Source organism: Choloepus didactylus, chromosome 2 (genome assembly GCF_015220235.1).
Source record: "Choloepus didactylus isolate mChoDid1 chromosome 2, mChoDid1.pri, whole genome shotgun sequence".
NCBI lineage: Eukaryota > Metazoa > Chordata > Mammalia > Pilosa > Megalonychidae > Choloepus > Choloepus didactylus.
In genome coordinates this window covers 128,495,549-128,518,142 of record NC_051308.1, presented here as the reverse complement: position 1 = coordinate 128,518,142, position 22,594 = coordinate 128,495,549, and the positions used below count along the sequence as shown (strand labels likewise).

Genomic DNA, 22,594 nt, shown 5'->3' with positions numbered 1-22,594 from the left:
GGGATGGGAAAGAGAACAGAACAGACTGTTTCCAGAGCACTTTCCCATCAGCACTCATCTTTCTGTTTCTTAATGAGGAGCCCGAGAGGAGCCTGGGGCCTCGGTGGTGGGGGAGGTTAGCGAGTGACTGGGGAACCCCCTCCAAAAGCCTGACTTTCCCCTCTAGGGAAGCCCCCCAGGCCATGCGTTGCCATCTCCCCCTCCCACCAGAGCAGTGGAGTGTTTGCCCAGGGGCCCCAGGAGAAGGCACAGACGGGGGCAGCCTTGACTTGATGCTTTCATCCTGGGGAGGTGGGAGGTGCCACAAAGGGGTCCAGGGACCTGGGCTATGGCCTGGCCTATTTTGCTCCTCCCTCGCTGGCCTCCAGGGGCTGGTGGCCAGGATGCTGGCTGGTCACAGAGGGGCCTGTCCACCTGCACTCATCACGTGTGCAGTGGGTGTCCTCTGCTCTCCTCCAGAAAGTGAGCATCGCTGCCAGCAAGGCTACTGTGCTCCGAGCAGCCCCCTCACCCCCATCAGACCCTGTTGGCACTGTGTTTCCTGGTCTTTGTTGAATGTGTCCAATTTCCTGAGCAACTCATCCCTGATAAATAACTGTTTCCTCATTCGCTCTGGGCAGCTTGAAGCCAGGGGAGGGGGGAGGCAGGTTGGAGGGGGCGGCTCTTCCTTTTGTTTCCTTGGCGTCTGAAAGCCAGGGCTGACTTCTGCTTGGTGCAGGGGGCAGGCACTGCTCTGCAAAGGCCAGTCTCCTCGGCAGCTGCCCATATTTACTGGGCTGCCTCCCTCGCTGCCTCCCTTCCCACCCATGGCACGAATATCTTCTCTCCCCCTCCCCTATGCTGAAGATGGGATGGGAACCCAACAGCATGCTGGCCAGGGGAACTGGGTATGTTTAGAGAGACCAGAAGGGAAGGAGGTGAATAACTAATGGCATGAAGGAAAGACGGTTAGCTGGGGAATAAAGTGGTTTGGGTTCCAGTCCTACTGTGTTCGTTGCCTGGCAGGGTGTTTTTGGAGATGTCACCTCAGCCTTCTCATGTCTAAGACATGGGATTTTGCCAGATCCCTTCCAGCTCCATACTCATGTGAGTGATGTTCACGGAGCCAGGCCCTTGGGCAGCTACAGTCCCACTTCTGTTCTCCCTGCAGCTTCTGCCCCGAGTTTCCCTGGCCCGAGTTGCTGGCGTACCATCTGGTACTCCTGGACGAGCCAAGAGTTATTTACCAGTGACAGCTCTGTTCATCTATCCATCCCTGCCCATGCAAAAGGGCACAAGAGCTCATCCAAGCCCCACTGATGGCTAATTCTGGGCACTTACTATGCACCAGCCACTGGTCTAGGGACTTGATACACTTTGTTATTTTTTTATCCTCATAGCAATCCTCATTGGCCAAAAGAAGAAACTGAGGTTCACAGGCGGACTTCTGTTTGGTCCCACTGTAAGGAAGTGGCAGGATTGGAGATGGAACCAGATCTGTATGCCTTCAGAGCCCATGCTCTTAACTACATCTCTCCAGCAGAGGCCTCCCTTTGAGAAGCCGGAGGAGGCGGGGGGGGGGGGGGGGAGGTGGGGTGGGGGCACTCAAGCTGCAATCACAAGTCTCAGGAATGGATAAGTCAGTGGCTTCCTCCCCTTTGACCTGGGGCGAGGAGGCAGAAGACCCCAGGACAGGAAGAAGTTAGTGCTGTCAGAGAGGCCAACCCATTCTCTTCAGTCTTTCCTAACCCCAACGAAAAACAGGCATATCACTCCATTACCTCCCACAATGATAGTTTGCTTCAGTACCTTGGTGGAAAGAGTGCTGCTGGAAATCCCAGTGGAAACCTGGACTTTTGACCAGACTAAGGTCCATGTGGACCCCTCGCCTGTCCCTACCTCACCACTCTTTTCCCCACCATGAAATTTAGTGCACATGGCTTGTGGTAAGGACCCAGGGCAGATCACAAAACTAGCCACAAATCCCTCTGTCATCATACCACTTTGTAATGTGACTTTGCAGCTTCTCCCATCAAGAGGTGGAATCCATTTCTCCTCCCTCTGAATCTGGGCTTGGCCATGGAACTTGCTTTGGTCAATGGAACATGAGCAAATATGACACAAGCAGAGGCTTGAAAAGTGCCTGCACTTGGGTCTTGATCTCTCTGCTGCTCTTGGGAACCCTGTGACTGCCACTGTGCAAAGGATCTGGGCTAGTTGCTGGATGATGAGAGCCACGGAGCCAAGTCATCCCTCCTGCCCCCGCTGACCTGGCTGGCGCTGGCTGCTGGACATTCATCCCCATCTGGGCCACAGCTAACCAGGGAGTTCAGCTGAGCCAGCCCAGACCAAAAGAACTGCCCCAGCAATCAACAGAACCATGAGAAACAATAAATGTTTGTGGTTTAAACCTAGATTTCAGGGGGTGGATTGTGATGTACTAAAAGCTAACCAACATAGAGCCTCACAAAGGAACTGATTAAGGTGCTAGAAAGTCCCTAAGGAGAATATTATGTTCATGAGAAGAGGCAGTTCTGGAGTCAGACTGCCTGGGTTTGAAACCCGTTTCTGCCATTCTGTAGCTGTGCGACCTTTGACAAGTTACTTAATCTCTCTGTGCTTCAGTTTTTTCATCTGCAAAATGGGGATAATGATAAAACAGCCTACCTGATAGGGTGGTTGTGAAAATTGAGTTAATAAATGTAAAGCACTTAGAACATTGCCTATCATACCATATATGGGTTTTCCTATCATTTTTATTAGAATGCACAGCCCTACCAAGAAGAGGAATTGATTTTGGTCCCAGTTGCCAAAGAACTGTTACATGGAGGAAAGGGGCTGACTAGCAGGTCTCCAGCTCTTGGGAGGGCAGACCTGAGGCAGTGAAACGACGCTGTGATGACGCACGGAGGTTAAACCTCATGAAAGACTTTCTGGTAGGGAGCAGTGCTGGATGCAAAGAAGGCTGCAGAGGACCTTCCAGCCAGCCGGCCTTCCGGAGCCGAAGGAACCCAGGCAGGTTACACACACACACACACACACAGGGATTTTGTCTCTGCTGAAAGGTTTCAGGTCAAAGCAATGCCTCGGCCTCTCTAAGAATCATCTTCCTGTCCTCCTCCAGGCACTCTCTCAGAGTTCGGAGAGAATTAGCCAAACACATAAAGGGAGAGCAGGATTCATCCCCTACCCTGCTCCTTAAACCCCCTTCCAGTCAGAGTCTATGAATCGACTTTTAGTTGCAGTTCCTCATAAGGAGGGGAAGCGGCATCTATCTACCAAGATGGCTGCCCGGGCTCCCAGCCAGGGACGGGCAGGGAGAGGACAGAGGCCAAGGCTCCTCCTGGACCCCACTCCTGGGGCTCTGCTTTTGTTCTATGGATATGATTGATTTGGCACACGGTGCTGGGCCAAAGCAGCTTGCCATTGAGGCTGGTCCAGCCGGGGCCCTGGGAGTGGCAAGTGAAGATGAGCAAGCTGAAACCCAGGGCCCTAAAGCAGGCTTTCCCAACCTGGGGGCCATGGGACATGGGTGGGCAAGAATGGGGTGCAGGCATGCAGAGAGAGAGAGACCCAGGGCAGTGCGGGCAGCAGACCCGTGGTCCATCACCACCTGCCTCAGGCAGCCTGGCCAGTTCCCAGAGAGCAAGGTCAAAGGCACAGCCAGGTGACCACACCAGGAAGCACAGCTCTAAGGAAACAAAGCATCAGACTTGGAAGGAAAAAGGCAGCACAAATTCAGAGGAACTTAAGTTTATCTTTCTGAAATTCTAGCTGCTACTAGGAGTAGACACAGGAACAGGATGGAGAACAGAACCAACTCATGCTCTTGCAAAGTCATGTGGAAAGAGGGGGAATTGTTCTCCCTAGCAGAGTGGGACTACTGTTGCTAAGAGAGGATTCCTGCCAGGCTCAGTCACTGGACAGAAGCTGCTTTCTTCACCTTTCTCCCCATCTCCCAAGGGGTACAGTCTTGAATTCTGTCTACGAATATAATTATAGGTATTATTCTAGCTCATCAGATTCATTTTCTGGGCCTGGTGGCTATACCTGGCGAGTTTTTCATCACTCTAAAGAGCAGGAACACATGGTAGCACACCAGGAATGTTTGTTGAATGAATAAAGGAAACGGGCAATAGCAATTTCAATCTGCATTTGCAGTCGGTAGCTCTCCTGCCCCAACCCCATGACATTTTCTTTCTTTTTGTAAACAATAGCACAAATCCAAGGACTGCTGAGTCTCTCTGGTTCCGGAAATATCCGTTGGCAACTCTCTCTGGTTTCTCTAGACACAGTCATTTTCTCAGAAAAGGAGGTGGATGAGTGAAGGGCTCATCTAAGGGTCAGAAGTCCCAGCCCTTGATCAAGACAATGCTTCTGGTGTAGATGGAAGAGTCAGCCCTCAGTGGGCCAGTCTTCCAAGAATGGAGGGACTCCAATGGCAAAAAGAGAACAGGTACCTAGAAGTCCTCCAATGTCAATGGGGTTAGGCGGAGAATTCCCTTCTTCCTCCCCGATTCCTCACTGCCAGGAGGCATCCCCTCCCTCACTGCAACCCCCGCCCACACCCCTGACCCCCCACAGCATGAGCAAGGCTCCGCGTTTTACCTGGAACACTTTCCCCTTCCCGCTTTCCAAACCAACTTTCTCCCATGGATTTGTACACTCCTAGAATTTTTACCTCTCAGGTCATGTCTTCGGGCTGAACAGATCTGAGGACACCCTTTGCCCTGCCCTATCCAAATAAGGAAGATCAAAGAGCTACATACCCAACCCCAAGTTTGTGCACATCCTTACTTCATGCCACGAAACACATGAACCTTGGACAGACCCACTGACCAATTCGGCTTGGTTTAAAGTTTTACCCTTCAGTTTGTTTAACCCAAACATGTGTGGGACCTTCTCACTCTGTCTGAAGTGAGCTGGTAGAACCCTGACAGGGCAGCGATGGGCCAGTACATGCCCACAGAGCCCCTTCTGTGTGCCAGGCACTCTCCTGGGAGCTGGGTCCGGGACCACAGTCCCTGACTTTGAGGAGCAAGGTCTACCTCTGCAAACAGGGGTTGTTTATTCACCTTTCAGATAGTGGTGAGTGGGAAGGAGAGAGCCTCCTTGGGAGAAGACTCATTAACCTGGCCATTTCCAGGTGAAGCTTCACTTTCACCTGCACCCACCCTGCTGACTGCTCTTCAGTCCTCACCCTTGCTGTACATTAGAAAGAAAGCCAGTGAGATGCTCATAGGCCAGAGAGATTCCACACATTCACCCTGTCCCCAAACTCTGACCATTTAATGGCTGCGTTCCTTCAAATGGCTCAGAGTAATATAAGCCAAGAGGACGTTAACAGCAATATGTAGATTCCCCTGCAATCCTACAGGAAACCCATGCCATGAAATAACGTGGCTGGAGAACGGAAAGGCTACTTGCAGATCAACAACATAGTAAGGAAGAGAAGTAATTTGAGGATGGGGCATGGCAAATAGGAAACTCTCCCATGGTGGAGATGTCAGTAGGGGTGGGGTGGTGGGAGGCAGGAGGAGGCATGTGGACTCCACTCACCTCCAAAACCTGCCCATCCCTGCTGTGCAGGTGCTTGGCTGTTCATCCCAAGGGGCCCAGTGAGGAGCTGACTCACCCCAGGAGCTTGTATCTGCCAGGTCACCCTAAATCTATGCATGACAGATAAACCCTGGGTCCTGTGGACAGCAAATCTCTTAGTGAATCTTCCCTGATCATAAGCCTACCTTCCAGAACTATTTCTTAAGAGAAACTTCCGGGTTCTCAAAACCCCTTCTCCTTCTGCAAAGAAGAAGAAGTAGGTTTGGACTTAATACAAAGAGGTTTGTGGTCACTGTTCCTCTCCAACAATGGAACAAACTGCATCCAAAAATGGTAAACTCTCCATCCCTGGAGATGTTCAGGCAGACCTGTTGCCATCTGTTGGGGAGATTGTTGAAGGGAGTCCAGCTCTGAAGAGGACAGTGAACCAGACTCTTAATAAATCTTGGATTCTTAGAGCATAAATGGCTGTCTTACGTCATCCTTTAAAAGCCCCTTCATCACAGGGTTAATGTCATGTCTTCCCCTCACCCAGCTCAACCAGAGGTGCCCAGGAAGCTGTATTCACAATTCCCAGCTCTCTCCGAACACAGTATCTCAGCTCTGCATGGCAGAGGGCTCTTGGCCCTGATCTGTGTCTTACTGGCTCACCATCAAATACCCTAGAGCCCTCTGGGGGTGGGGGGGCGGTCTCCAGGCGAGACCTCTCAGGCCTCTCTATGGACTTGCAATTCTGATGATTGCTTTGGCCTAGGACTCCTTTAACCTCTGCTCCTTTGGAGAAGAAATGGAAATGGGAAGGCGCCCAGTTCCCTACCATCTATGGGCTGGTCCTCCAGGCTGTGCACTATCCGGCTCCTGAGCTAATGATCAGTTTTCCTTTAGAAGAGCAAAAGACTTACAGCTTGAGAAACTGGAGAGGACATAAGAATTCAGTAAGTCCACCCCCCCCCCACACTTTGCATTCAGAAGAGGACACTGAGGACCAGAGAGAGGAAGTGACTTGCCCAAGGTCACACAGCTAGCCAAAGATGGCACCAAAACTTACATCTCCTGACTTCCAATCTAGTAATCTTTCCAGGGTCCCACAGAGCGCCCAGCCCCAGTTGAAAGTTTCAGTCAACTCGTGTGAGCCAGCTCAGGCATAAAACACCTAATGCAGGGCACAGATGCAGCAGTCTCAGCTCCCCTGATGAGAAACTGACCTTACAAGGAAATAAGGAAATATTAAGAAAGTCAAACAGAGGGTGTGGGGGTGGGGAGTGGGCATAACTCTTTACAATCTCTCTCTAAGCCCTGCCCAAGCTCGGAGCATGCCAGTTGGGCTGTAGGGAAATGTTTTATTAATCAACACAAAGCCCTTTTGCTTTCCTAGAGACAAGTCTCTGCTGGAGGGAAGAAGGAGGGGAGAGGAGGGGGTTTTGACTCAGAAGACAGAGACACAAGATCTCAGGTACAAACATCTCAGGAGAACTCCCAGCAGTGTCTGGAGGCAGAGGAAGGGCAGAAGAGAAACAGGCTGGCGAAAAAGGGAAAAAGGAAAAGAAGCGTAGGGTCACACATGGTACAGTGTTCTTCTTCACCTCTTTCATGCATATATGGCATGAAAAAGGTGGACTGAGTTCCACAGCCACCACACCTGAGAAGCCAGCAGAGGGGGAAGTGAGGAGCACAACTCATCTGCATAGGATGATTGTGGATCCTGTGGTTCCTGTGATGTCCCAGGGATGACATTTCCCACAAGACTCCTCCACCCCGCCCCCACCTACCCCCTCACCCCATGCCCCCAGAACCCAAAGCAGCCATGGATCACCCCCACGGGCTTTAGCTCAGGGGCATGGGGGACGGGAGCCTGCTCTCAGTCACAGGGCTCTGATAGGCGCCCCTGGCAGAGCTGCTTCCCTGGAATTCCTGAAACCTGAGGACTGGGCTTCCCCGCTCTCTGCTGAGCTGGGCTGCGATCTTTTCAGTCGTTTGGGAAGGAGGCAGTCCTAAGGCTGAGTTGCACACTGCCCTCCTTCCCTCACCTACACAGGAGGTCTGCCGAGGGGCTGGGCAGGGTCACCGCCAATGCCTAGACATAGGACACTAACAATACAGACCCCTGGGACCAGAATCTCTCCTGAGAAGGAGATGCCATGAGATTTTTAAGAAGTTATTATAAAAGATATTTACATAGTATGCATATTTACAATTTTCCCTCTCCCCCCCCCTTTTTTTTTTTGCACAAACTGTAACAGTCTGCAATAGGCTAAAATTTCCTATCTCCTGTTTTCGTCTTCCCTCCTTTTCACCACGATATGCTTCATCTATTGGAGAACCCACCCCCTTCCTCTGGCATGCTTCCATGTCTCTGTGATCCCAGACACACGTGCATTCCCACACTCATGCTCCTGCCCGCCTTGGCTTCTGTGACTCTGACCTCTCCTTCCTTGTCATCCTTCATCTCCACCCGTTACCCTCACAGTCTTTGCCAACAGACGGCGAGCATCTTTGATCTCGGTGCATCAGGAGATTGTGGGGTCTGTGGTTTTTTTTCCCTCTGCCCAGGGCAGAGGCTGTGCAGGGAGATTCCTCCACCTTCCCAAGGAGCCCACGTCAGACTCCCAAATACCTCTCCATTGGAAATATGGGTAGTTAGCAATAGGTTAAGAGGCTGGTCAGACCAATGCAAGTTTGAATCCCAACTTCTCTTCTTACTAGACAACAGTAATACCCTCTCATACGGCTATAGGGAGGACCCAATGAGGAAATACATATAAATGATTTATATTTAGCACAGAACCTGGCACATTGTAAAGGCTTTTTATCAGTATTATTATTATTATTATTATTATTATTATTAAGGATAATGATTGTAATCCATCATGTGTCTGGGTGAACCTATTTCTACTCGCTCAGTCTTCAGCAGAGATGGCAAACAGCTGCTTCTCCATGACATCCCTAAAGAGACAAACACAGGCATTAAATCATCATTTCTATCCTGAGGCCAGCCTCTCGCTGACTACCGGGATGGTGCTTTTCATTGGGGAGAGGCTAGAGCGGCTGTTCTTTTGGACCCTGATGTCAGAACCCCCCTCTCTCCCCACGTGCTGGGCTAGTGGCCTTCACTGTCTCCCTCCCTTTACCAGCTGCATCTTTTTTTCATACATTCACTTCAACTTTTCATTCTTGTTTTATACATTTGTTAGTTTATCATCTGCTGCCTCTGCTAGAAGAATATCAGTCCCAAGAATCTGTCTCCTGTTCATGGATACATCCCCAGCACCCAGCACGAAGCCTGGCTCAGGGCAGACACCATATCTGTTGAATAAATGGTTGAATGAATGAAGGCACTTCACTTTTCCACCATGCTCCTTCAAGGAGGCCCTCCCTGATCCCTGTCTCCAACAAATTCTCCTTACACTGCTGCCTCTTACCTTGTTGAAACTGAAACATAGCTCCGTGAGTATAGGGCATCTTCACTATTGGACTGAGGCTCTGTATGAAGCCAGTGGGCTCTAATGGAGCCAAAGACACCAGTCACAATCCAGCATTGCCACTTCAGTGTGTGACCTGGGCACGTTACCTAAACTCTCAATGCCTCCATCTTCTCACATGCAGAATGGGAACCTAGCACCCCCCCACATACACACAGGATTTTGTCCTCTTTTCCTTTTTCCCTTTGTAGCCCTCCATATCAATCAAGACTGTTTCTTGTTCATACTGAGAACCCAATGCATGTTTGTGGAATTAATAAACTGTCATTTTCCCTATTTGCTTATCAAGGGCCCAAGACAGGCATCTCCCAGAGGAAGTATGTTGCAGGATGCTCCCAGTGATGCCAAGGAGTGCAGCTGACATTTTTCTCCAAGGAGAACAGAGGATTAAGTGGGAGTAGCAGAGTCTTAAGTCTCTAGCAGCTCTGCCCGAGTGACAGACAGTCCAAGGACTGGGCCAGACCCACCCAGGAAGGCCACCCCACTCTGAATCGGCATCACCCTTGGCCAGGCAGAGGCAGTTCTTGGTTTGTTACCATTTCATTCCATCTCCCATCCACATGCCAATGTAAGAATCTCTTTATTATTATTATTTTTTAGCAAAGTCCTTAAACATATTCTGTTTTTCTGGGTGGGTGCCATTTATTTAATTATCATTGTTGGAGATTAAAAATAATCTTGTTTTACTCAGAAAACCAATATGACCTTTTAGCTCTGGCAGAAACACAGTACAAAAAGGGACTTCTATGGGCCAAGAAGAGAAACTGAATGGAAGCTAAAGCAAAACTGGTTTATAAGTGGCACCAACATTCCTGAGAGGGGCTGCCAAGGGAGGGGGGGGCAGCAGGACATGTTTCCCAAGATTCTCTCCTCTTCCCTCCATTTTTCCTCACCTGCTTTCCTGGCTTCAGCTAGCACTTCATGCTGATGACTTCAGAAACTGCCTCTTTAGCTCCCTTCTCCCTACTAAGTTCCAGACCCACCTTTCCATCTACTTTCTGGTCACCCCAAGGACACCCAATGATAACTACAAATGCTAAAGATGCAAAGCCAGGCTCATTGTCTCTATTTTCCTTTTGATCTTCTGCCAACCTGTTCCTCCTCCAAAATGCTCCAACTCCATACCTCTAATCATTCAGTCTTACAATTTGAGTTACTACTGACTGTTCCTTCTCCTGGACATCTTTTTACTCTAGTTCTTTCTCTTCTTTCCCATTATAACTATCCTACATCAGACCATCTCTACCTCTCACCTGGATCAGTCTTCTGGCTGTGTTCAAGGGCTCCCTTCTAACATTCATTCAGGGGAGAACCGTTAAATAAATCTTCCTAATCAACGCACCACTGGAACACCTTTAGTGGCTCCCTAGTACCTACCAAATAAATTCCTTAACCTACTATTGTAGGCCCTTGTCATCTCTGTCAAACCTTTCATTCCTGCCTATTTCTAGCCATTTTCCTCCTCCTATACCACACACACTAGCAAACCAGCATATTAAGCTACCCAAACATCATGCCCTTTTGCAATTTACTTGGATTTCCTATTTCCACATATCAAAATCCTACCCACCTCTGTTGGTCTAGCTGAAATGTCACCCTTTCTGTGAAGCCAATCATTCATTTATCAGCAAATATTTATTAAGCATTTTTCTGTGGCAATACTTCCTGATGAAACAGCACATGCCCCATTCTCACTTGCACACTCATGTGAACATTCTGAGAGCCCTTGTATATGTAAACTTCTTAGGAACAGGATTAATGTCTTCAAAGTCTTATTCATCTTTGTATCCCCAATGCTGCCAAATAGGGTGCCTTGAAAACACTAGGTGTTCAATAATACTTGTTGGATTGAATCAAGAATTATGCTGTCCATGGTTTTAGCATCGTTTAGTTTAATTCTCCTAGTTTTGTTTTTCTGTTCAAGTATGCATTTCCAGGAAGAAGTAAAAATAAGCCAATGATACTTCCAAGCCAACTATAAGCCTGTAATTATGGTTAACTCTCAGTTATCCATGCCACTGGAAAAAATAGTGTCTGAGAGAATCCCACTCCGGAAATATGAAAACATCATTTCTATCAATATTTGACATCTATTGTATAATTTTCAAGGGTCTGACGTGCCTTTTTAATTGTTTGACTGATCAGGTTGATATCTGAGTTTACAGTCTGCCAACAACTGGCTGGGTAAAAGGGATGGAAGGGGAGACCAAGGATGATGCTAATGGAAGAATCTGGTCCAGAAGTAAACGTTTATCATATACAACCTCAAGGCAAGACTCTGGTTGGACAATCAGAACATGACAGGTATGGAGCATGGGCAGGCACACAGCTTGGTGGTCCGGCCACTTTCTCTCAGATGACTGCAAGGACAGACACCTGGGCCCCTAAACAGCCCACTCTGGTGTCCAGAATTGGTTTTTGTTTAAAGAAGATGACAGAGTGAATCCCAAAGTGCTGCTGCGACTGAGTAATGTTCTAGAATGGAGGGGTGTGTGTGTGCTGTGCTGCCAGTCTTGGCATCAGGAAGGTGCCGTGCTGTGCCACTGGGAACCACTGGATGCAAATCAAAGAAAACGAGATTTGCAATCTTCCATTGATAACCAGATAATGTAGGGGGGGAAAGGTCCGCTTTTCCACTTCTGAAGCAAACAAATATCACATGCAGTGATTCGGCAGCTGCATTAGTTGGAGAAAATTGATGCACATTTCATGTGTCAGAGAGTTGAATCCCAGAGAATGGAGCCAACCTCCCAGAAAATGGTTTCTTTATATAGTTCCATCCATTTATTGTTTGATTGGACTTTCTGTATATTAAATTCAAGCTGTTCTGCCACTCATGGTATTATGATGCGTTGGCTCAGTGGGAAATAATGAAGGTGATGGGATTTTACAGCATCACATTACAAAGGAGGCGTCCCCAGCCTCATCCATCTCTCCATCAACTAGCTTGTGTGCGAGGTGGCACTTATATTAGAACGATTATTCTGATTCAGTTTAATGACACTCATTCGAGTCCTGACACCTGAATATGATTACGTGAGCTAAATGCAATCTTCCTCCATCCAGCCGTGGTCAACAAAGGCTAAGCTATCTTCTCTCCCTAGCCCCCACTTTCCCACACTCCCATCATTTGCACTGAGTTGGGCAGAGGGAGGTGGGAGGTAGGGTGGAGAAAGGCCCATCTTCCAGCCTGAGAAAGCAGACTGGACAGAGGCAAGAGCACTGGACTCAGCCTGGAGTCCACAAAGTCCGAGGCTTTTGACCGATAACTTCGATGCCCAAAGGCACCAGGGTAACTCCTTCCTCCTTGTCACAAACAAACCTCCATTAGAAGCTGGCTTGCGGTCAATACTGTGCACTCCATTCAAAAAAGATTGCTGGGGACCTGTTGCTGTTCCCAGAACAGAAAATCGGACTTGGACATCATCAGATGAACAGTTAAGATGGGGGTCTTTGGTGGAGTGTCAGCTTCTTGGCAATGGTGGCTGTGGGAAGGGCCACCCTGACTGAACATGGGGGTGAGTGGATTCACAACTAAACGTCTGCGGGCCTTTCCCTGACTGCTATGTGCTCCCACCCAGGTGGAGAGAAGAGAAGAGAGGAGCCCTCCATTGCCCCGGGACAGGAGTTCCATCCTGAGTGAGAGAAACAAAAACACTCAGGTGGCTACTGGTGGGCTCCTCCCCTCCCCCTGAGGAGGGGAGGACCATGCTGCCTTTTATTTACACTATTTTGAGGCAGACTAATTGCTGCTCCTCAGGAAGAATCATGTTTGTGTTTATGGGTGTGTGTAAAAAGGGAAACCCAAACAAAACCAAACACACACAGAGAGAAACTGAGATTGATGTCAAGAGATTCTGGAAGAGAGCTGTGAAATGGGCACCAGGGTAGAAATTTCTTTCCAAACATTTCAGCAACTCGAATTGCTGGATCTGAAGACAACTCCAACAAGATGCTTCCGGTGTGAAGCACCCAAAGGGCTCACATTTCACTGGTGCGAGTGAATCATTAATTCCTCTGCAGCCGTAAAGACTTCTCTCTGCTCTGTATGTGTAAGCAGTTACTACAGTAGCTGAGTTTTAGAGGGCCCTCTCTGTGTTTCCGCTTCTGAGTCAAGACCATCTCTGCCATAGCGGTGAGAACTATACTCAGCACCTTAGCAGATGTTCAGCAAATGTCGTGTGGGTTGAAAGGAAAGCTCAGTCCATCTGCAGATGCTCCCAGCTCACTGCTAGCCCCAGACCTTCTCTGAGATGTTGATGCTACAACTCGGGCACTCTGGGCTTATTCATTCCATGCTGGGGTCTCAACTGCCTTGGGCCTTGGAGCCATCCCAAAAGGCCCTGACATCTCTTCTTGTGAGAGGCTTCTCCCAAGGGTGGAGAAGATCTTCTGGACTATCTTCCTGGGCCAGTCTTTGCTGTTGGTGCTGGTGAAGTTTGTGTCTGGGACGGTGAGGGCAAGGCCAGCAAGAACTTCCTGAGAAGGTTCCCTCTTACCTCTGCCTTCAAATGTTCCAGAATCCTTCACTTTTCCTACCTCTAAAGCCACCACCCTTGGTCTCAGCCACCTTCATCTCTTGCCTGGATTATTGTTGTAGCTTCTCCTTTACCCTGTATTCACTACCCAGCAGCCAGAATGATCCTTTTAAAACATGTCAGGTATTGGCACGCCTATGCTTAAAAACCCTCCAGTGGCTTCCCATTTGCAGCAGGGAAAAAGGCAAAGTCCTTCCTTAGGTTGGTCACGAGGGCCCTGCATGAGCTGCTTTTCCATTACCTGTCTGGACTTAGCTCCTGGTTCTCCCCACCCCCTTGCTCTTGCTGCTTGGCCACTAAGCCCTTCTGGCTACTCCTCAGGCACACCAAGGCCCCTCCTGCATTTGCTGTTCCTGCTGCCTGCATGCTCTTCCCCGAACTACCCATCTGCTACATTCTCTCACCTCCTCCAGGTCTCTGTTCAAATATCGCCATATCCAAGAGGTCCCTTTTCCCCTCCCAATATAAAATAGTCGCCCTTCCTTTTCCTGCTCACACACTCAGTACCTTCTGTCTGTCATGAGAGTCTTTATTCTTCTTTGTAGAATGAACTGCTGCCTGACATGATGCATTTATTTGTTTATCTGTTTACTGTCTGATCCCCTTCACTGGGATACAAGCTTCACAAGATCAGAGACTGTTTTCTTCAATGCTGTATTTCCAGTACCTAGCAGGTACTCAATAAATATTTGCTGAATAAATGGTTGAATGGAGGAAAACATCATGGGGAGGAGGCTCATCCACAGCCCCCTCCCTGTCCCTCCCTGGCCCCAGTCGACGAGAAGCATGGCCAAGTAGCCAAGAACAGCAAAGAACAAAAGTTGGGCGTAATCTTCTCTAGCAAGAGAGCCTCAGGCTTGCCAAGGCTGAAGTCAGAACTACAAAGTGCCCTGCTTGGCCTCCCTGGCTCGGCCTTGCTCCAAAAGATTCTGTTTGACATGACAATGCAGCTGACCTTTGGATAACAGCTTCCTTGGTTCTCACAATGGCCAGGAGATGGTTGGACAATGGAAAAACTGGCAGCTGGGCAACCTAGGGTACCAAATTGGCTGAACAAATATTTATTAATGCCCTCAACATATCAGGCCCCATGCTAGGCCCAAAGCAAGCAGTTATCCTTGGAGCAGAGATCCTGCCCTTGAAGAGCTCACATCCTGGGGAGAAGACACCTAAACAGATGAATTTAATAAAATGTGGCAAGTGACAAGGCAGATACACAAGGGCCGCACTGGGAGCCCACAGGAGGGGTACCTGACTCTATCTGAGGGCAGGGAAGGCCTCCTGGAGAAGATGATGTGGAGCTGAGTCTTGAACGGTGACAGGAGTTGGCCGGATGCAGGAGCACAGTAAGGGTATTCCACATGGCAGGAAGAGTGGGAGGGAAGGCCTTTTCCCTGGTCATTGGTCCACTGCTCCTTCCATCATCCCTTGTTTTGGTACAAAGCAAGAGAATTTGGTCTCACTCAATTCATTCTGCCTGCACCTCACGTTGGGTTGATGTGTATTCTCAGAGCCCACCGTGCTGCCTGGAGCTCAGGAGACACTCCGTAAGGGCTGAAAGAATGAAAGAATCAGGTCTGTACTCTCTCTTAGGAATTTCAGCACCAGAGAACTCTCAAAACAGTCAACAAAGGAGTGACCTTGAGGCTGTTTATTCCCAGTAATCTCGCTATGATCAGATTCCCTTGGGCAGGAACACGCCACCAATCAAGTGGACACTGTTAGCCGGTGGCGTGCGCCAAGGCACTTGGGATTTGGGGTGTGAGTTCATGGGTCCCTGAAGGCAGTGGATAAAGATGCAGACAGAATTTGGGGAATGCAAGGGTTAACAAATACAGATCCCTGACTGGCTGCACTTCTGGCTCTGGGGGGAGCCCAGTCAAGAACCCCACTCTGTGGTGGCCTGTACTGATCCCCAGAGCCCAGTCTTTGGGCCTCTCGGAACCTCAGGCAGGTGCCTTCCAGGATTATGCTTTAAAGAGAAATGCAAATCACCTGGAGGCTGCTTCGTGCTTGGAAAAAAGTCAAAATCGATTCTGTTTTAGTTAAAGGGATTTTTGGACACCTTCAAAAGCTCTCTCATCTCAGGGCACAGGGGTGATAGAGAGGCTGCTGGTGTCGATTACGTAACTGAGCCAACTGGGCAGCAGACGGCCATCTCATCGGGAATGATGCTTCTCCGTGCCCTTCCCAAGCCCGCTCCCCCTTCCCTAAGGTATCCAAGAGCAGCCTCATCCCATCCAGGCCTGGAACCAGCCCTCAGTGGCCCTTGTGGATGTTTGCTCACTATTTTCTCCTGCATGCGCACCTCCTACCCCCACCCACCACCTGAATTTCACAGATGAACCTGGTCCAGGTAGTCCCAGCCTGTCATAATGCCAAGCAAAGTCTAACAGAATTAAGAAGGAAAATGTGCTTTGAAAATGTGTATGTCATATAATACATTCCAAAACTAGATATGTTTGTCTTATTTAATATTGGGAGCTCTGTGTTATCCCTTTCCTATGTTAACTCAGATAATGGGGAATTTATTTTATTTATAGCATCAATTATGAGTAATTAATCCTTTAACAGTGCAATCTGGGAGCTCAACTGTCAAGTGGGCATAAGGGAAACCTGGGCTGGGCCCTGGAGTCTTCCCCACAGCACAGGAGACTGCAAAGGAAAGCCATCCTCACGCCTTGCAAACAATTAGGCTGTTATTGTTCTTGTGTGCTTAAGTTATTTTGATATATTAAATAAACAGCAGTAATTGGCTCCAGGACATCCCTCCCTAGAGGACACCTGAGTAACTCATCAGCAAGGTCCCGGGAAAGCAGGCAGAGATGGCGACCCGAGCCAGGAAGCCAAACGCTTTCCCAGGACTTTGCTCTGCAAAGGAGGTGAACACAGTCTCTCTCCAGACTGGAAATAGGAACTCAGGGGTGAGATTAAAGCAGGAGCCTGGAGACAGGGAAAAGGTAGGTGTCCACTGGGAGTTGTCAGAAGCAACCAGAATGTGGCAGAATTTCGGTATTCCATGGCCACTTGGGGGAGAAGGCTCAAGTGCCAGTTTAAAGTAAGAAAAAGACAGGATTTCTCAAATGGTTGAACAAGTCTACAACTAGCCAGTGACTGTGCTTCAGGATGGAAGCAAGGCAGGGGAGAGAGAAACAGGTTTCTAGACGTCAAGCCGTCAAGATCTCCAGTAAGGGCCAAAAGACCACCACGCAGTTCTGCAGAGCTCAGTCAAGTGTCCCCGAGGACAGCTCAGTCAAGTGAGGGCCCCTCTTCTCTCCCAGGGGCCCAGGGGCTATAGCAGAGCATACAGGGCCAGGTGGTTGCAGAGTGCAAATGTGGTGGCAAGGGGGACAGACTAGGCTCACTCTTGAAGAGAAGATACGCAGGTCTGGAAGGGACTGAGAACAGTGTCAGGCCAAGCAAATGAAGAAGGCGCCTCATTCACACTGACCCATCCATTAAAAAGCATTTTGCCAAGCACCTGTTATGTATAGCCGGGCAAGAAGCCTGGGGATGGTGCCAACTGTCAACTCAGGTCAAAGTCAAAGTAGCCCGATCCAACTACACTAGCCGGGGAGGAGGGAGAGAGAAGGCCCGCTTTACCATTACTTATATAAGGTTCAGGAAAACACTACCCCATTTGCCCATTTGTTTCTCCTCCCAGAGGCTAGACATTCTGATGCATCAAGAAGGGGGAAGAATTGCTTATTGTCAGGTGTGGGGTGAGGAATCCCCAGTGCCCACAGTCAGAGGAAAGTGTTCCTGTCGAGAACCCCTCTCCCCAGCGCAGGCATCCTCCTTTCCTCTTTGCCTTCTTTCTCTGGCAGAGTCTTCCTGCTCCACAATGCAACCCCCCACCCAAAAAAAATACCCAGGAAAGCAAATGTGAGGTCAAGGTTATCTACCTCCACCCCAACACTTGCCCCTTGATCTATAGGATGAATGCCAAAACAAATCAGCAGTCTCTGCAGTGAGAGTGAAACAATGAATTTTGCTATGAAAGGAGTCATTATTTTGTAAGGCACTATTTAAAGGAAATGTTTTGTTTATAGAAAGCTCTGTATGCCTAGTACAGTGCCTGGCATATAATGCTCACTCGGTGATGCTTTCTCAAGGAAGTGAATCTATGACAACATGAAGCCATAACAAAAAAGTAAAGACCCTGAAGGTCTGATTTCCACCTAGGGGCCCTGACTGTATGGGAACAAGTGGATTGGCAGAGTGAGAAGAGAAAGGGCACCGGAGATGGCCAAGCTTGTATTTGGAAATCAGCTCTGCCCCTTAGCAGCAATGTTACTACAGGAAATTAACCTCTCTGAGCCTCAGCTTCTACACCCTTAAAGTACATAGAAGTTTTCCTACCTGGCCAGGCTGTTGTGAAGACTTAAGGAAATAATATATGCAAAGTGCTTAGCACACTGCCGACACATCATATACACCCACATGCTGTGATACTCATAATAAAAAGTAATGGGCAGGTGGCCATTGACGTTTCCATTGATCTCGGAAACAATCCTGTTTTAGCTCTGACACCCATCAATCCACCCTGTTTTTCTCCCCACAGCAGTCTGGAGACATCACTCTGGTGTCACATGTCCCATCAAAGGGCACCTGAGGTCACCTGGAAGTCAGAGCCACATCAGGAACATGAACTGGCGTCCTGGCCGAGGTGGCCTTCAGGAAGGTGAAGGGCTGGCCAGTGTCAGCCTGACAGGTGAACAGAGACCTCCTTCTCCTGCCACGTGCAGCCGGCTCCCCAGCCCATTCTATCTCAAAATACCCCACTCTGCCATAAAGCCCACATCTGACCCTGAGCCAAGAGAGAGAAGGTCAAAGGACTAATCATTCTTACCCACTCTGAGTGAGCAGATAGTTGAAGAAGTGTGTGTGATGGGGGAAGGAGCAGGACGGCCTCTGCACCCTGAAAGACCTCCAGACAGACAAGAGTTTAGTAAAGGGAATGTTCTCATCAAACTTGGCCTCTACAAATGGCCAGCGACACTCCTTGCTCTCCCCTCACTACTCCCTCCCCCTCCCCTGTGGCACAATGACAAATGTAATCATTTTAAAAGGTCCCGTCACCTGCTCAGTCATTCCCAATAAGCGCCACATAGCACTACAGAAAAACCGACATCACTGCCAAGAGATTTCAGGCAAGAAAAAAATCGAACCACCAGGATGCCACCAACTGAATTGTCAAAGACCAAATAAAAAGCTTCATGAATTCTCCATTAGCAATATAACGCTTCCTGGCCTAAGCAAATATAGACCCAGCATATGAATTGTGGAGGGATTTTGCATTAGCCTCAACGACTTCCAATGGCTAAAGCAGAAACCCCTAAGAAATACATGTCTCCATAAAGCTGCCTTGACTGGCTCTAATACCGTAGGGTGAAGACTGCAATCTCCTTCCAGAGCCCCCTTCCTCCAATGGAAAGCTTCACATCCCAGCACAATAAAACATCTCTGTGACTTCAGCTGGGGAGGAGACCTCAGCAAGATAGAAGAGATGGACCCACCCATGACCTCACTGGGTGTGCCTTGCCCTCCCCTTTGATATTGCCGCTTCTGTGTCTGACCACATAATCCATTCAGACCATCTCACAGTCACCCAGGTATGCCAGGCCATTCAATCACCAACTCAGGCTGAGAAAGCAAGACCCGTCTTCCTTCAATGAGATAAAACAAATCAGGTGCCTTGCTTCTCAGAGTCACTTAGATAAAGTCTGCTCAGAGCGACTGAGCCCTTCAGCATCCATAGCAGCAGCAAAGTTAGGCAAGACATGAAAAGAGCTTGCAAATCTACTGCAAAGAAGAAATGCAGGAAGGAATGCAGAAAGAGCTCTCAGTGTCTTCTGTTAATGGACATCTATATTCCCCTTATCACACTCGCCAACCTTCTCACAGCACAGAGATATAGGAATGCAACATTCACCCCCCACCACACACACACACACACACACACACACACACACACACACATGCATGCAGAAAGAATGTATGACTGAAAAAAGAAATAGTGACTTAATTTTCCAAGTTTTAGAAAATACATGCCCCACCCCGAAAAGAAAACTCAATCCAGAACAAGCTACCACTGCCCCCAAACAAACCACTCATGTACCTTGCTCTTATGATGATGGACTCCCTTGCTCCCAAAACTTGGGTAAGGGCATCCATCCTCCTCTCCTGGATCCTGAGACCATCCAAAGCTTCTTGGTCCCATCCAACCTCCATCTTTTCTCCAGTCCCCAGGTGCAGACTTACCCCAGTGTGGTCATGGTGACAATGGTGTACCAAAAGGAGGCGGGGATGCTCGTGAACTTGCTGGCGGAGGAGCCCTTCTCGGCATAAAACATCACAGTGGCAAAGATGATGATGGCCATGGTGAGGGAGAAGAGGAGAAAGCCGAGTTCGGAGGCGCAGCTCTTCAGGGTGTAGCCCAGGATCCGCAAGCCCTGGGAGTGGCGGGAGAACTTGAAGATCCGGAAGACGCGGAAGACCCGGAGCGTGACGAAGGCACCGGACACGTCCTCATTGTTGGTCATGACCAGTCCGATGTAATAGGGCATGATGGCCACCACGTCGATGATGCTCATCACGCTGCGGATGAAGCGATAGCGGCTGGGGGCCGCAAAGAGCCGCAGGAGATACTCCACCGTGAAGATCATGACGCAGGCCGTGTCCAAGCAAAAGAAGGCCACTGAGTAGCGCTCGCCGCACGGCAGCTCCTTGCTCCCGGGCACCGTGCCGCACGGCACCGTCTCTACCACGTTGGTGATGACCGAGACGGCGATGAAGAAGCCCGTCACGTAGTAGAAGACCAGGGCCAGCGTGCTGGTGTGGGGGTTCTCGAAAGCCCGCCACATGGTCTGGCGGAAGCTGAGCGAGGGCGTGGACTCCTGGTTGTTCTCCGAGTCGTTGTCGTCCATGAGCCGCTCAGCGTTCTCCCTCTTGCGGTCTTTGTATTCCTCATAGCAGCAGTCGCCGATGATCTCAGGGAGGATGCCGTAGAAAGCCAGCTCGTCGTCATAGGCAGAGATGCACTCGTACCGCGGGTAGTGCAGCTTCCCCGTGCGGTAGAAGTTGAGGACGCAGCGGAACACTTCCGGGTCCCGGTCAAAGAAGTATTCCTTGGTGTCCTCATTGAAGAAGAACTCCTTCTCCGTGCTGCCCAGCAAGGTGTCCGGGTAACGCTCCAGCGTGGTCCGCCAGGTCTGGAACCTCCGCCCACTCACGTTGAGGACGATCAGTTCGTCCTGCCGCTTGTTTTTGTCTGCCGGGGCAAGGGGCATGGGGCAGTTGGCCACTGGCATCCACCCAATGGCCGCAGCCCGGGCAAAAGGCAGCCAGGCTGCAACTCCGGCCGCCATGGTGACTCCAGCTCTTGGGCCGGCAACTGCTCAGACACTTTGTACACCAGCTTGGAGTTAGATCAGCGACCCCTGGGAGACAGGAGGAGAGAGCAGAGAATGGAGTGAGTTCCTGCTTGACCGAAGGTGGGAAATGTGACAAGGGAGGGATCACTGGTGAGTGAAACAGCAAGGGTCCCAAAGGCAAATTAATTAAACTGTGAAAGCACCACCAAAGAGAGATGACTTGGATTCTTTTCCTTCCTGCCCATGTAGGGAGAGCACCTAGCACAGGGCCATGCATGCAGTGTGGAATCACCAGATGTTGTTGACTTCCTGACAAATTGTCAAGTTCCAAGACGGCTCAGGAGCATTTGGAGGGAAAATCTCTTTAGCAGGAAGATCTGGGGTCATGTGGGTAATAATCAGCTCTGAAAGGTTATGGTGTTATTATGAATTTAAATTGGGAGAGGGTAAATGAGTTCTCATTAAACGAATTTAAAAGTGGGATAAACATGCTAATTTTTATTTCACGTCTCACCCACCAGGGTAATCAGGAATGGGGTGCGGATGAGGGAGATCAGGTAAATGCATTTTTCTACTCTCTTCCTCACTGGTGGGGAGGAGGCTGGGGTTGCACACGTCTGGAAAAATCTCTGAGATGGCAGGTGACTTTGCAGTAGCCCCCCAGGCTCGTTTATGCTTCGTCCCCAACTCACACAGAGAAAGTTGTCCTTGGTGAAGTGCTACTCTGGGGAACAGCTGCTACCTACTCCTTGCCCTGTCAACCGAATGGCCAACTGTGACCCACAGAGCCAAGACAGAAAGACGTGGGGGTGAGAGTAGGCAGTGTCCGTTTCCCTACCTGTGAAGACAAAGTCTTGGTTTCTTGGTTCACCTGACTTCCATGCATTGTCCTTTCCCTTCCCCAGAGGAAGCTGATCCATACTCACTGCCATTTCCAGATTTCTTGCCTCCCAGCTCAATCTGCCCACCATCCATAGCTCCCTCCAGTTATATAACCAGACTTCTCCTCCCCATGCCAACCTCTTTCACCTAGCCCCTACTCCATACTTGGAGGTTCCTCCAGAGCTGGGCCACCATCTCCCTTCACCCACAAATCTCTGAACCATGTTGCGTACGTATTTCTCCATCACCTGTGTGCATGGAGGGAACAATGGCACGGAGAATTATATTTGGCTTTGGGAAACAGATTTACCTTCCCAAATCTGGCTTTTTAAAGATGTTAGTCAAATGACTCTGCAATCCCCAAATGTATACCATCTGCGTGAAGACATGTGGTGACACAGAAACACACGTAACAGAGATGGGAAATTGCTGGGGGTTAACGCAGCCTTTTGCATCAATCCTAAACTGATCACGCAGAAAAATTCCTAACAGAATTTTTAGGACTCTCTGGAATTCAGTTGGTTTGACTCTATGTTTAAATAAATGAGGCAGAGATGAGTCTTGGAGTTCTCATACATGAAGACTTTGTTCTGGAATTTGGTCTTCATCTCTTCCCGTAAGCTCACTTCACTTTCTCCTGACTTCCAACCCTTTTAGGTTTTTACATCCACTGGTCCCTCCACTCACTCCTGAGATGCCACTAGCATTTTCCCCTGGATTCCTCTGAAACTGGACAGGTTTAAACCAAACCTACCTCCTTGCAAAAAGCTACCCTTCACCT

The 22,594-nt window shown here is 49.3% G+C and overlaps 1 protein-coding gene across 2 annotated transcripts in view; it reads right to left on the bottom strand.

The window, feature by feature from the left end:
* The window catches only part of KCND3 (potassium voltage-gated channel subfamily D member 3), a 210,186-nt gene that overhangs the window by 181,762 nt on the left and 5,830 nt on the right, over nt 1-22,594 (bottom strand). For both annotated transcript variants that reach the window (XM_037826374.1, XM_037826375.1), the window contains exon 2: nt 19,820-20,997. In XM_037826374.1, coding sequence (XP_037682302.1) covers nt 19,820-20,925 — 1,106 coding nt within the window. In that variant the 5' untranslated portion in view covers nt 20,926-20,997. The remainder of the gene's footprint in view (nt 1-19,819; nt 20,998-22,594) is intronic.